This window comes from Benincasa hispida, chromosome 10 (genome assembly GCF_009727055.1).
Source record: "Benincasa hispida cultivar B227 chromosome 10, ASM972705v1, whole genome shotgun sequence".
NCBI lineage: Eukaryota > Viridiplantae > Streptophyta > Magnoliopsida > Cucurbitales > Cucurbitaceae > Benincasa > Benincasa hispida.
This window is the reverse complement of record NC_052358.1, coordinates 54,353,775-54,368,917: the sequence shown is the minus strand read 5'-3', so window position 1 is coordinate 54,368,917 and position 15,143 is coordinate 54,353,775. Positions and strand designations below refer to the sequence as shown.

At 33.3% G+C, this 15,143-nt stretch overlaps 1 protein-coding gene across 1 annotated transcript; it reads left to right on the top strand.

Moving 5' to 3' along the window:
• Positions 1-8,143: 8,143 nt before the first annotated feature.
• On the top strand, positions 8,144-14,457 carry LOC120089480. Its single transcript, XM_039046966.1, has 4 exons — positions 8,144-8,402; positions 8,514-8,750; positions 10,493-10,708; positions 13,850-14,457. Exons 1-4 carry the CDS (start codon positions 8,400-8,402, stop codon positions 14,081-14,083), a joined length of 690 nt encoding a protein of 229 aa, XP_038902894.1. The 5' UTR covers positions 8,144-8,399; the 3' UTR covers positions 14,084-14,457.
• Positions 14,458-15,143: the final 686 nt, after the last annotated feature.

The following is a 15,143-nucleotide window of genomic DNA, read 5'->3' as shown; positions in this document are numbered from 1 at the left end:
GCAATTATGCCCCAGTGAGACAGGGACAAATGTCACCGGTGGGATGATCAGTTGCCCCTTCGCTGGGATGAGACATTCTCAACCATTAGGTAGAACCAACTCTTGAAACTGAAACCTAACCGCCACCATTTTTCGGTCCAGAATTGTTAACCTTTAACAATTCTGTGTAAGTGTGACCCCTCATTTTGGTGCCAGAGTCCCGCCCTAATGAGCCCACTTGTAGGGAAGAAGCAGATTAGGACAAGAGAATAAGTTACCTTATCCTCTTACAGGAGATCAAATAAAGAAACACGCAAAACTGTCATCCTTTAGGGGACACTCCCAGGTGCCTCGAGGCGATGCGCAGTAACTTTATTCAACTTAACGAGGGAGACCGAGGGATATGCTGTCGCACTTTCTGCTCCCACTTACTATGAACATTCTCTCCATCCACCTTGATATTTGACCTACCCAAACACCATCCGTTAGGGAGACAAGTCAAAGGTGTCGCGAGGCCGAGGGTAGATCTCACGGTGTAAAATATTTAGGAGAAACGTGAAAGGTTTTAAGTGAAGCATCTTATGCTCCAAGTACCTTCTACTGAATGTTTCTACCTTAGGGGTTCATTAACCTAGCAATCTAGCTACTGATTTTAGTCTAAGTCATCTTTTTAATCTTTGCTCATAAACAACATTTGTCTATGAAAAATGAAACAAGTTCAATTAGTCACATTTAAACACTTTAATGGACTATCCTTAACTTGCAGGCATGCATCAAATCTATCTAATTCACCTTTCCAGGGAAGTTCCCAGTAGGGGTGTTACGTTTCCGTCAACTTAAATACCCCAGCCTAGACAGAACCCGCCTTAAACAAAAGGTCCCTTATTAGTAGATTTGCTATACTTTGATTTTTATTAGCCAATTTAATCTATTAAACTTATTAAAAGATTAAAGCCTTAGGGTTGCTAATTATATTAGAACCGTGACTTAATTCTCTCTCTTTCACCCTTGTCCATCGCTCGTATGCCTTTCGAACATTTCGAGCAACATTAAGAGCTGGAATAGGAGGACATGCCTCCGTGAGAGCGAACATGAGATCCTCGATGATTAGAATCATTGTGATCATGTGTTTCCATGTTGCGAATTTATCGCCAATAAGTTTTTCGGCGCTTAACAATGCTAACGTGGTTGTTGCCATTTTGAAAAAGTTGCTGAAAATATGAACAAAAATTTATTAGATTTTGCTAAACCATTTTTAAACCAATCAGTTTTGCAAAACAGTTTCAAGTACCCTAAGATATAGACTTCTATTTTGCAATTATGCCCCAGTGAGACAGGACAAATGTCACCGGTGGGATGATCAGTTGCCCCTTCGCTGGGATGAGACATTCTCAACCATTAGGTAGAACCAACTCTTGAAACTGAACCTAACCGCCACCATTTTTCGGTCCAGAATTGTTAACCTTTAACAATTCTGTGTAAGTGTGACCCCTCACTTTTGGTGCCAGAGTCCCGCCCTAATGAGCCCACTGTAGGGAAGAAGCAGATTAGGACAAGAGACTAAGTTACCTTATCCTCTTACAGGAGATCAAATAAAGAAACACGCAAAACTGTCATCCTTTAGGGGGACACTCCCAGGGTGCCTCGAGGCGATGCGCAGTAACTTTATTCAACTTAACGAGGGAGACCGAGGGATATGCTGTCGCACTTTCTGCTCCCACTTACTATGAACATTCTCTCCATCCACCTTGATATTGACCTACCCAAACACCATCCGTTAGGGAGACACGTCAAAGGTGTCGCGAGGCCGAGGGTAGATCTCACGGTGTAAACTATTTAGGAGAAACGTGAAAGGTTTAAGTGAAGCATCTTATGCTCCAAGTACCTTCTACTGAATGTTCTACCTAGGGGTTCATTAACCTAGACAATCTAGCTACTGATTTTAGTCTAAGTCATCTTTTTAATCTTTGCTCATAAACAACATTTGTCTATGAAAAATGAACAAGTTCAATTAGTCACATTTAAACACTTTAATGGACTATCCTTAACTTGCAGGCATGCATCAAATCTATCTAATTCACCTTTCCAGGTAAGTTCCCAAGTAGGGGTGTTACGTTTCCGTCAACTTAAATACCCCAGCCTAGACAGAACCCGCCTTAAACAAAAGGTCCCTTATAGATAGATTTGCTATACTTTGATTTTTTATTAGCCAATTTAATCCTATTAAACTTATTAAAAGATTAAAGCCTTAGGGTTGCTAATCATATTAGAACCGTGATCTTAGTTCTATGTGATCCAAGTTTTAAACACTTTAAAACCATGAGTTAAACCTAAGTGAGCATGCATGTCTTTCTTATTTCTTTTAGTTCTAATTTCTCTTTAACTTTTAAAAAGAAACAACTAAAACTATTGCGCACGTGTTTATAACATTTATAAAGTAACCTATATGTCATGCTTCATGCAATTTTCGGTCATTACTATATATAACTTTTATATAACACATAACAACCAAGAAAACGTGCTATCATTCACCCTTATACAATTATAACATAAAGATGATGCATGTCAATGCTTTTTATGCATGCATAAATATAACTCTTATATTATATGATGCATGAGCATGCTCTTACATAATTCAATCATGCTTCTCTAAATTATAACAATAAAATAAAGAGATGATGCATGACCATTGCATAACCTAAGGTGGGATTTACTATATGTGCATACCGTATGACATATAAAAAATATACATTGCATGTAATAAATAAAGGATTAATGGACTGGGATGAACCTTTACAAAAACCTAAATGAAATAACCCAATCTATTACATTTTTCATCGAGCAAACCGATTCACCGGAGAACCGGGTCTAGAACCGCCAGGAGGACTCCATCGTGTAGTAAACATCGTAGGTAGACGATCGTCCAGCACACACTAGACGATAGAAGCAAAAATAAATGATCATGTAGATAACAACAAGGCTGTGAAACCTGATTGTCTATGCGATCGCTTAACTCGGCGACAGGTAAATGATTTACCTTGCGTTACTAAGTGATCGTTTAGTCAGTTACTAAGCGATGAAGCTTGTTGACCTAAACGATCGTCCAGTGTGCGCACACGTTAAACGATACGTGAGCATCTCATTGTCTAACCGATGCGTGCAACCCTGTCTCTTATACACATCTAGATGTGTATAAGAGACAGGAGCAAACCTGTTCACAGGCGAACAGGGTCTTGAACTGCCAGGTGCTGACCTAAACGATCGTCCAGTGTGCGCACACGTTAAACGATACGTGAGCATCCCATCGTCTACACGACTCAGTACTCAGCGATCACGCCCAATCATCAATACGATGTGATCAACTCTTGATCGCATACCCCATTGTTTAACCGATGTGTTCAACAGCAATCGCGTACACCATCATCTTTACGATACAATCAACCCTTGATCGTCTCCTTCCTCAAAGAACCATAATGCTTGCTCCAATCTTCTTCTTCGAAAGACTCAAAACTTTAAACAGACTTTGAATATAAACTCGATAACAATTACTAATACCCAAAAACGCAGGGGCCTTTACAAACAACCACAAATGTAAAAGATTTAAATCAAACCGAGGCTAATCATCCATGAAAACATCCATTAATCCGCACATCCACAGAATTTAAAAATTAAACAATGTAGAAATGCACCCACCAAGAACGTAAATGTCATTTTGTTGCAATATATTAAATCGGAGTATCAGATACTGACTCTGATACCAATTGAAGGATCTCTTACCGAAGATTTCCATGAGCACGTTTGGATTGTTCCAATTTCACAGTGATCGAAATACACAATATACATTCAAACGCACAGTTATGCAAACAAACAATAATTATCAGCATGCTTTGAACAAGAAATTACAAGGGAGAGAGTTGCCATACCAGTTGAAGATGATCTTCAAACTTCGGAACTCAACGCAGCGGAAACCTCTACCCGATCAACCAATGCCCAGCAAATGCGTCGAATGCAGCAGCACGAACAATCACAAACTCACGAATGCAACGGGGACGACACCACCAAAAAAGAGCCCCAGGTATTCTCGGGGTGAGAACCAAAATCGTGGTCTTTAGTGAATTTGGTAGAAGAAGGAAGAAGAACAACTCACGTAGGAAATAAGCAAGTGGGAGGGAAAAAGACGTTATCGTATAGCAAGATGCTTATCGTTTAGGAGAAACTACACGATCGTGTAAGTTTTACTGAACGATTGTTTAGGAAAAGGTATACGATCGTTTAGCAAACACAACACACTATATGATCGTTTAGGGAAGTTATCCGATCGTTTAGGAACTAGCATGCAATCGTTGGCGAGAGTTAGACGATCGTTTAAGCGCAGAACAACTATCGTATAGGCTCTCGAGATTAAGCGATCAATTACGTTTTTAGACTAACGCGTTGTTCGATCTTTTTTCGAACAAATGATCCAAAATGAAACAAATTTAATTTTAATTCATCGGCTACAATAATCGACACAGTTCCCATTAACGCACGTCCGAACGTGATTTTAGGTTAATTATCATATAATTAACCAATTAAAATATTAATAAATATAATCATATTATATTTTTAACCTATAGTTTGATATCACATATCTACTATAGTAATTTTTCCTCTACTTGATATAATCATATTTATATCTAATTTCTTCCAAAATAATGTATCTCATACATTTAGCCAATTATATCATATATAATTAACTAGTCCAATTATATCATATACAATCAAACTTCCTCTTGTCAATTTGAACATTTCAAAATAACCCAAACACTGATTCTCGACTTTATCCAAGCTACCCAGATGACTTAATGGACCTGTGGCTCAAAGCTCTAACGGTCCGTGAATAACTGACTAAACTCTTTAGCCACGAGATCCTCCATCCATTAACTGTCAGGCATTCCACTAAAGACCAACAGTTGAACTCTTCTTACAACAGATATATTTCTGTGTCCATCGAATATAACCAATCATGAGTACGATGACTCTTCACAGATGCTCGTAAGTACAGCTGGGCCAAATTACCATTTTACCCTTGTAGTTACAACTTTCTTCTAATGAACAATACAACATAGTCCAACTATGTGTGAACACCTCTCGGGCCAAGAGAAGGTGTGTAGCGCCACATCGTTCAAGCCTTGGAATCAGCCCTTAAGGGAGCTATCTATCTACTTACCTTTGCCTCGGGGAAGGAGTAAAGTCCATCTTGTGTAGCTGAGTTCCCAGCTCCCAAATCAGACGAATCCCTAAAATGGTAGGTTTGAATCAGCGACCTGGCCACCTGCACCCATACAAATCAAAGGACCGCCCTCAATGGCAGGAGTTCCCAACTCACTCAGGATTGAGGTCATGCTACCTATGGTCATTCTAGTAAAGTGAAGTCTCTGTCATGAACGGTGTTATATAACGAGACGTTAAGAGTTCATAGTCAGGTCTTATACAAACTCTTTTTATAGGACGCCCCGCTCGCATGTCCCCAACACAAATGATCAAGATCAGACCATTTGTGACAAGTCACAACAATTGTGACCATTCCATAAAGTGGGTCGCATCCGTAGCGTTACCAGGATAAGGTTTTCCTCCTATATTCATATACTACAGACCATTTTGGTTATCACTCAAGACATGATCCACTTGTATGTCACCACATACATGCTTGAGACACATACAAATAATCAGGGATTTTATGTTTATTAATTTGTGGTAAAGCAAATAAAACAAGCAACTGAGCAAGAAACAAGATGTGAAGTAAAATATCATATATTATACAACACAAGCGTTCGTACAAACTGTTTACAAACTACAGGACACGAGACTTTAGGACATCAATCCCAACAAGAGAAAGGTTTAGTCTATCGTATAGACAGTGGGTACTCGATCGTCTAGCAATCTCTCACTCTCGTGAGCTTGTCTAGCAATCTCTCGCTCTCGTTTAGTCTCTCGAAAGGGCTATAATTTAGTCTCTTGTGAGCGATCGATTAGTAGTTCAATAATGAAGCGATCAACCTAAAAAAATGAAAAATATTTTCATTTTATTCTTCAATTATTAAAAATGAAAATAACCTCCCACTTGCACGGTTAATGGAGAAAGGAAATAATCAGCCAAAATAATTATCTCATAATTGTTTTTATTATAAATAAATATAATAACTAACTTATCATATTATATTGATAACATATAGTTTTAATAGCACATCATATGTAATATTTAAACCCTAGTTCTTTTCTTCTTTATTTAATATAAATCATATGTATATCAATTCCTCTAATTAATGTATCTAATACTTCAAATCAATTATATCACATATAATTGAACCAATTTAATTATATCATATATAATCAAATTGCCTCTTGAATCCATTGAGCTATCAAGGGGACCTTATGAACCTGTAGCTTGAAGCTCCAACGGTATGTGAATAACTTACTAAACTCTTTAATCATAATATCCACCATCCGTTAACTACCAGGGACTCTACTAAAGACTGATAGTTGCACTCTTCTTACTACAGATATATTTCTATGTCCATTGGTATACCAATCAACAATACGATAACCCTTCACATGTCGCTCGTAAGTACAGCTAGGCCAATTTACCATTTTGCCCCTGTAGTTACATCTAACTCCTTAAGTACCATTAATTCATTTAATGAACAATATATCATAGTCCTAATATGAATGAACACTTCTCAGGCCATGAGAAAGTATGTGGCGCCACATTGTTCAAGCCTCGAATCAGCTCTTAAAGGAGTAATCTATTTACTTACCCCTACTTCGGGGAAGGAGTGAATTCCATCTTGTGTAGATGAGTTCCCAGCTCCTCAATCAAACGAATCCCCAAAATGGTAGGTTTGAGTCGGCAATCTGGCCACTCGCGCCCATGCAAATCGAAGGACTGCCCTCATAGGCAGAAGTTCCCAACTCACTTAGGATTAAGGTCATGTTACCTATGGTCATCCTAGTGAAATGAAAGTTTCTGTCATGAATGGTGTTATATAAAAATACTAAACATTTTGTGGTCCGGTCTTATACAATCTCCTTTGTATAGGATACCCCGCTTGCATATCTCCATATGAATGATTAGTATCAGACCATCTGTAGCACTTTGCAACACTTGTAACATCTACAAAGTGGGTAGTATCCGTAGTGTCACTAGAATAAGGTTTCCCTCCTTTATCCATATACTACAGACCATTTAGGTTATCACTTAAGGCATGATCCACTTGTATGTCTCCACATACATGCTTAAGTTACAACAATAACTAGGGATCTTAGTTTATTGGTTTGTGCTTAATGCAACTGAAATATCTCATATTTCATAGATAACAGTGAATAAAATATCTCATATTATTACATCACAAATGTTTGTTCATACAGGTGTTTACAAACTACAGGACCCTTTGAGATTTAGGGCATCAACCCCAATAAATCCATGGTTGAGCTCTTAGATTGATAGTGAGCTCCAGAAAAGAGGAATTGACCTGGACAAGTGCTAGACGAATAGATAACTATTTTAGGGGAGACTTGATGGCTCTTTCGTTCTAGAGGAGGATTGTTGGAAATGTAATCAAAGTTCTACATTTGCTAGATAAGAGAAAGATCATGGATATATGTGAGGAAAACAACTAAGTGTTGTCTTACCTATCTTTGTGCAACCAAATAGTTGTCCAATAATTTTAAAAAAATAATTTTTTTTCTTTTTTGTATAAAGTACAAAGAAGTATGAGATTAAGTGTAGTCTAAACTACATCTAATTAATGCTCATAAGTGAGAGATGATATATTCATTTGTATGAAATCAAAAGTTTTTAAATCACGGATTGACCCAAAAACTTAAACTAGTGGGTAAAAGTAAATTCAATTATATATCATCTAACATTATCTCTCATAGTGGAAATCAATATTAATTGGAAAGTAAATAACAATATAGAGGCTTGAATGCATAACTTTTTTGAATCACTTGCTCTTATACCATATTAAATTATCGAGTGAAAGTAAACTTAATTATATATCATCTAACAAAGCAAAGTCACGTAACATACAATTGAAGGGATGAAATGAAAATTGTGAATACATATTAGGAAGGAAATGTGAAGTTACTTGAAGTAAACGTAAGCCGTTTTGGTTCGGGTGTGGAGTGAGGTTCGGGTTCGGAGTTGAGAGGAGAAAGATAGAGAGGCAGATTCCGCAGCACCAACCAAAGCGGAAAAGGCATTTTTCTCCATAGCCCTACCTTTTTCTCTTCTCCATATTCTCTCAATCACTTTCCCGAGAAAGAAAACTCATCGGAGAGGGAAAAACCCATCCTCTTATCTCCAAATCGCTAACACCGCAGTTCAGCCCCCCGTAGAGTGATCGATTAGCGAAATCCAAGTCGCAATCGTAAAAATCATGGTGAGCATTCGCTTCAAATCGAAAACTCCATTGCCAATTCAATTCTCCAATTAATCTCGCTCTTCTTTATCTCGTCTTCCTGAAATTTCTTGTGTTTTTGTGATGAATTAGGGAAAAATCGGAGAAATCGATCAGAATGAAGAAGAAGAAGAAGAAGAAGGAGAAGGAGAAAGTGAAATTGAATGGCCGCCATGGCTAGAACCTCTTCTAAGCACGAGCTTCTTCGTTCAATGTAAGCATCACGCCGATTCGCATAAAACTGAATGCAATATGTATTGCTTGGATTGTATCAACGGAGCTCTCTGTTCGCTCTGTCTTAATTCTCATAAAGATCACAGAGCCATTCAGGTACGCTCTGTTCTTCTTCTTCTTCTTCTTTTTCTTGTTCTGTAAATTTTTTGAGATTTTTCTACTGGATTTTTTTTCGCAATTTCTTCAATTATTGGGTTTTTTTTTTTTTTTTTTTTTTTGGAAATAATTAATTGTTTCTTGTTTGAATGAAGCCGATGTGGAAATTACTGTTTGTTACCTACTAACAGCAACAACATGCCAAATCATAACGATATAAACTGTGAAGTCTCTGTTTATCTTTATTTTGTTATTTTGTTCTCTTTTTTTTCCTTTTTAAATGTTAAAAGTGCATGTTTGGTATGGTTGTTAAATTTATTATAAAGTTACTTGGATTCTGAGGTAAAAAGTAAAAAAGTTAGGGCGTTTGGACAAGGAGTATCTAAATTTTCAAAATCTCCGATTACTGCCGTATTTATTATTTGGTACAATTTTTACTATTTTACATTTATCGTTTTTTTATTATTTGTTATAATATTTATTATTTCTTTTTCAAACAAAAATAATTTACACCTCAAACACATATTATTTTAACTCAAACTAAAATAATTTACACTCAAACACAAACTATTATAAGTCCAACTATAATAATCTATGATTATAATAACAAATTTTTTGATCCAATGTCACCTAAAATGTAAAAATTTAAAACTTCAAATATATATATATATATATTTATTTATTTATTGTAGTAAGGAATAGTTTTTTTTTTCTCTTTTTGGGAGAAAATAAACCTACCATGGGTCATTGGTATTATTTTAAGAAAAAGAAAACTTTGAAATTATTATTACATTTGGTTATGTTTGTTGATATACTTCTAGGGACGAAAGTTATGTCAATTATTACTGAATATCAATTTTTTATTTTTACGACTAACACATCGTGCCAAATCAATAAATATTTATTCTAATAGGTATATATCGCGTGCATACATATATATACATATAATGGAGTTCATTTAGTACAAATTATATTGACAATAGAATGTTTCTAAGTCTGGGAGTCCATTCAATTTAAGAAAAGAATTATAGATAAGAAAATGTTGGTTCAAAAATATAGGTCAAGATGTTTGAAAAATGTCGATGAAGAAAATGTAGCTAAAATGTAAAAACATATTAAGATTTAACCAAATTTCATTACTATATGTCCTAATTTATTAACCTTAGTTCTTTCTTTTGGCTATAGCCTATATATATTATTTGATACATTTTTTTTATTGTTTAAAAAGTTGCATCTTTATTACTCTTTTTTATAATTGACGGTAGAGGGATCCAAACCACAATCCTCATGGTCACTAGCACACTCGTATGCCTGTTAAGCTATATTCACTTTGGCACATCATTATTACTTTTAGTCTTGCATAACATGTAATAGCAATTCATAGTACTTTTAAGGTTAATAATTAAGTCTATAGCAACATATTAACTCTATTGCTGATAGATTCCGAGAGTTGAATCTAAATTTTTTCATATCTAGCAAATTCTTTTGCATTATGTTATATCTGTTAATATTTTCGAATCAATTACTATATTTGCAACTGCTCTTGAAATGTGTTAGACAAGAATTAGAACTTGGAATATAAATTAGAATTTTTAGACACTATCACATCATTCAAAGTTACCGTTGCATCATTTCGTATCTCAATTTTTGTCCAACACATAGTTTAGTTTTATTTTCTATAGAGAGGAACAAAAAAAAGATGAATATTGATGGTATTTTGTGGAATATATATGTATATATAGATAAGAAGATCGTCGTACCATGATGTGATAAGGGTGTGTGAGATACAGAAATTTATGGACATAACAGGCGTCCAAACTTACATTATAAACAGTGCCAGGATTGTGTTCTTGAACCAACGCCCTCAGCCACGTCCTGCTAAGGCTCTCACTAATATCTGCCTCGTCTGCCACCGTTCTCTTCTTGATTCCTACCATTTCTGCTCTCTTGGCTGCAAGGTTTTTCTTTCCACCTTTTCCCTTTCTTTATTCTTATCAACCCATCATTCCACATTTTTAGTGCTAATCATTAATTATATAGCATTATCGTTAGAGAATTACAAATTTAGTCAAATCTATTTATCGTAGACTCTATCCTTCGTATAAACTTCTATTAATGATAAATTCTATCGCTATTATATTCCTATCAATGATAGAATTTATTGTTGATAAACTCTTATAAGCGATATAGTCTATCACTGATAGACTCCAAAAATTGCACCTAAATTTTGTTATATTTGTTAATTCTTTTGCATTGTGCTTTAATATCTTGAGTCTTGATTACTATATTTGTAATTGTCTCTACAAAATAATTTGAATTACGCATTTGATAACTGTTTTCTTTTTAAATCTAACTATTTACCCAAAATAGCAAAATTTTAATCTTCCTTATTGTCTATCAGAATTTTTTCTCTTTTTTATTATTTCGGTAAATAGTTTGACATTTTTTATATCCGTAAAAATTTCCTCTATATATATACACACATTCACACATTCCTTAAAATTTTAAATTAAAAATATAAAAAAAAAATACATGAAAATATGTTTAAAAATTAAATATAAATTTCTATGTTATATATCACATGAGTGTATGTAAGACACCTTTCACAATATTAGAGTATGAGGAAATTACAATAATAGATGAATTTTCAATCATCTATTTTTATAAAATAATGAGGTTCCAAATTTTGTTTTAAACTTGGCACTTATTGCTTTTAGAATAGCTAAAGGTACTACTATGTTGAAAGTAGGTTAGAGGGTTTGGAACACCTTTTTGTAAAAACATATTTTCAATTAAAAAAATATTATTATATCTTACTCAAAATTATGTTAAATGACAAATTTGTTTTATTGTATTATACTATTTTTTGAAGTGCTTCTATCAAATATTAACATATTTTATTTCTCACTATATATTTCGGGGATTTTTGGTTATACATTTTAGAGTCTTTTTTAAAATAATAATAATAATAATAATCCACCTCTCTAGTGTTAATCTAAAGTTAATCCAAAAAAGGTAAAAAAATTAAAATTAATCCGACTCTTTTTCTTAACTGTTTTTAACTATTTCTTATTTATTTAAGATTATGTTTGGTAACTATTTTATTTTTTGTTTTTGTCTTTTAAAATTAAATTTATTTCATCCACATTTCTTATAATGATTTGCATCTTTTTTTAATGGTTGGATTCTTAGTCAAATTCCAAAAACAAATACAAATTTTTAAAAATTACTTTTTTTAGTTCTCAAATTTCGACTTAGTTTTTTAAACCATTGGTGAAAAGTAGATAATAAAAGAAGAATTTTGGATGTGAAAGTGGTGTCCATAGGTTTAATTTTCAAAAACAAAATGGTTACTAAGCGGGACCTAAGATTTTTTAAAATCTATTTTGTTCATCTAAAATCACTCTACTTTAAATTATACGAAACACGTTTTATATTATTTGATTTTTTTAAAAAAATATCTTTTTGGTCTCTAAGTTTTGAATTTAGTTTCTATTTGGTTCCTAAGTTTCAAAATGTTTTACTTTTAATCTTTAGTTTTGAGTTTGGTTTCAATTTAATCTCTAGATTTTAAAATATTAAAATTTTAATTTTATTTCATTTTGATTCATAGGTTTCAAGATTTCCACTTTTAAACTCAATTTTCACTAAATACTCACTTTAATTTCAGACATTAACTTTTATTAACTAATTTGAAATAATTGTGATGTGAAAATTTAAAATAATTTTAATAGTAATGAAAAAAATAGGGAAACTTGACTATATAATTATTTTAATTAAAAAAAAAATTATATGTTCAAAAATGTCTTGGTGTTTCAATGTAATTAATTAGAAGATGATGTCGATAATTCTAAAAATAATAAAAATTTAAATAATAAAACAATCTCGTGATTTAAACCATAATTTAATTTCTTTTTTCCGTGAAAATTCCAATTCTTTTTTGTGGGAAGGGAGTTGGCAAAAATGAAAGTTCTCTCAGAGTTGTTGACATTGTAGCATTCAAAATTTCAAATGGAAAAATAACACCCTTAAACAGTAAAAGAAATATGCAATTACCCCACCACTAAATCAATTTATTTCACACTAATTAAGTATGTATAAAAGAAAATTATAAAACCATGGCTTAATCATTATTAAGATAAGGACAAATTAAACCTAATTAATGAAAAAGGAAATTAATTATAGGAAAATTATGTTGAAAGTAAACCATTAATTATCCTCCATTGGTGGCCGATTCTTCACCTCCACCTCTCATTGCAACTTGACAAAAGATAAAAATAAACGTCCAAATTACAAAAAGTTAAAACTCTAAACTTTGTCATTAGTTTAAAAATGATCATAATTCTTTTAAAGTTGTGATATTCAAAACTACCTTAAGAGTGAAAATTCATAATAACTTAATAAAGAATTTGAGATCAAGTACGGTTAGGTAGAGTTTTGGTCCCAATTTCATTTAATATCATTGGCATCATTTTAAGTCTCAACTTTTATTTCAAAAGGAGTTTAAGTGTTTTTTTTTTTTTTCTCAAAGGTATTGAATTGTAATAAGATGAAGAGAACCTCACAAACCCAGATCAAGGTGTAAACACAATCAAACGAATTAAGAGAAGAACGAACACAAATTAAATAAACAAATTAAATACAACTCAAGAAAAAAGGTCTCAGGAAAGAGACCTACTTGAGTTCCCTCAATAGAAGTCTTACGCCACTGAGAATAACAAAGAAAAACTCCAAACTGCATGATCTAACTAACCATTTAGAGAGGACGCAAGGTAGCTCCATTCACACAAAGATCGCATTCACGCCAAACATGATAGATAATATCATACTAAGCAACTCTTCAATCCTTATACCTCAAATAAATTGTCTGCACTAAAGTGACAAATTCAATTACATGTCTTCCCCAAAGAGCTGACCAAAAGGGTAGTTAAGAATATGTATACTTTAAAGCAAACATTAAGTAAGGGTTTTTTTTTTTTTGTTTTTTGGGTGGGGGGTGTGTAATTTAGATTGCTTTAAAAAAAAAAATACTAGAAACATTGAAGTTTGCTTGATTGACAAATTTAAAGTGAATTTGTTTGTGATATTGATAAATACAGCTAATTGGGACATCAAAGAATTTTGGAAAAAGGGTAATAAAAGTTGTGGAAAATGAAAGTTCCGACACCGAGAAATCGAAGACGGCCACCAGTAATAGAAGAAAACTTAGAAGCAAAATCCAAAGCTTCTCGCCGTCGACGCCACCCCCCACGGCGGCGACTCACAGAACCGCCAAGAGAAGGAAGGGAACGCCGCACCGGTCTCCGATGGGGGGACTTCTCTTAGAATTTTAAATATTTATTATAATTATTATATTTAAAAAAAGCATTAAAAACTCAAAAGGACGAAAATGCCCTCCTACAGCCACCGACACATAAACACAGATTATTATTATTATTACTATTCTTGCAGCATCTGAGCCTTTGACCAACGGTCAACGGAGGCCGTTGCTGTAAAACTAAAAGTTACTGCCCTGTTATGTATAGTGTATTATAAGAAATGTACTTCGTTGTAATTTAACAATAATAAAATATTAAATTAAGAGAGAGAGAAAAAAAAATAAAAGAAGCAGAAAAAGAAAAAAGAATAATAATGTGTAGTTATTTGTGATTGTACAATTGTTGAAAGCTATTTTTATAAAAATAGCATATGAGTTTGAATTAAATTGTGAAAATAATTTCACTTCTTCATTCTCTCCCTCTCCATTTTTTTCAGTGGCTACTTTATTATGAATGATTTCGTATTGTTGTTCCAAATTTGGTATACTTTTAATATTTTTTTATTATGTTTATGGTTTAATGTCGTCAGCCATGACATATTAGACAAATGTTTGGTTGATTTGAAATATCAACGTAATTTAATTTGAACTAAATATGACATTGGAGTGATATTCAACTCAACTCATTTTGATGAGCCAAATATGAGGCCTGAAGTGAATCCTTTTATACATCGTAGTAATTTGTATAGTTTTCTTATTTCCTTAGCAATTTATGTTGTATTGTGCCAAATTTATGAACTTGTATAATTGAACCTCTCATATATATATATAATTGTACACCAAGAAATTTAAGTTCTTGTTGAATGAGAAAATTCATACAAATCACAAATTTTTACGTCATTTTTTAAATTAATTACGAAATTAAAAATCATCAAATTTGTGAATAATTACATGTTGACACGTATCCCAAATTAAAATTGAAAACAAGAAGTCGATGGATTCTAATAATATCACATGTCTTTGTCACAACAATTGGATCGAACAAAGCTAGTTTGGTCCAATTAGGCCACAAATATTTTGGTCAGATTCATAGTCAACCAAGCCCAAACCAATGACCCTCGTTTATGGTCATCCAA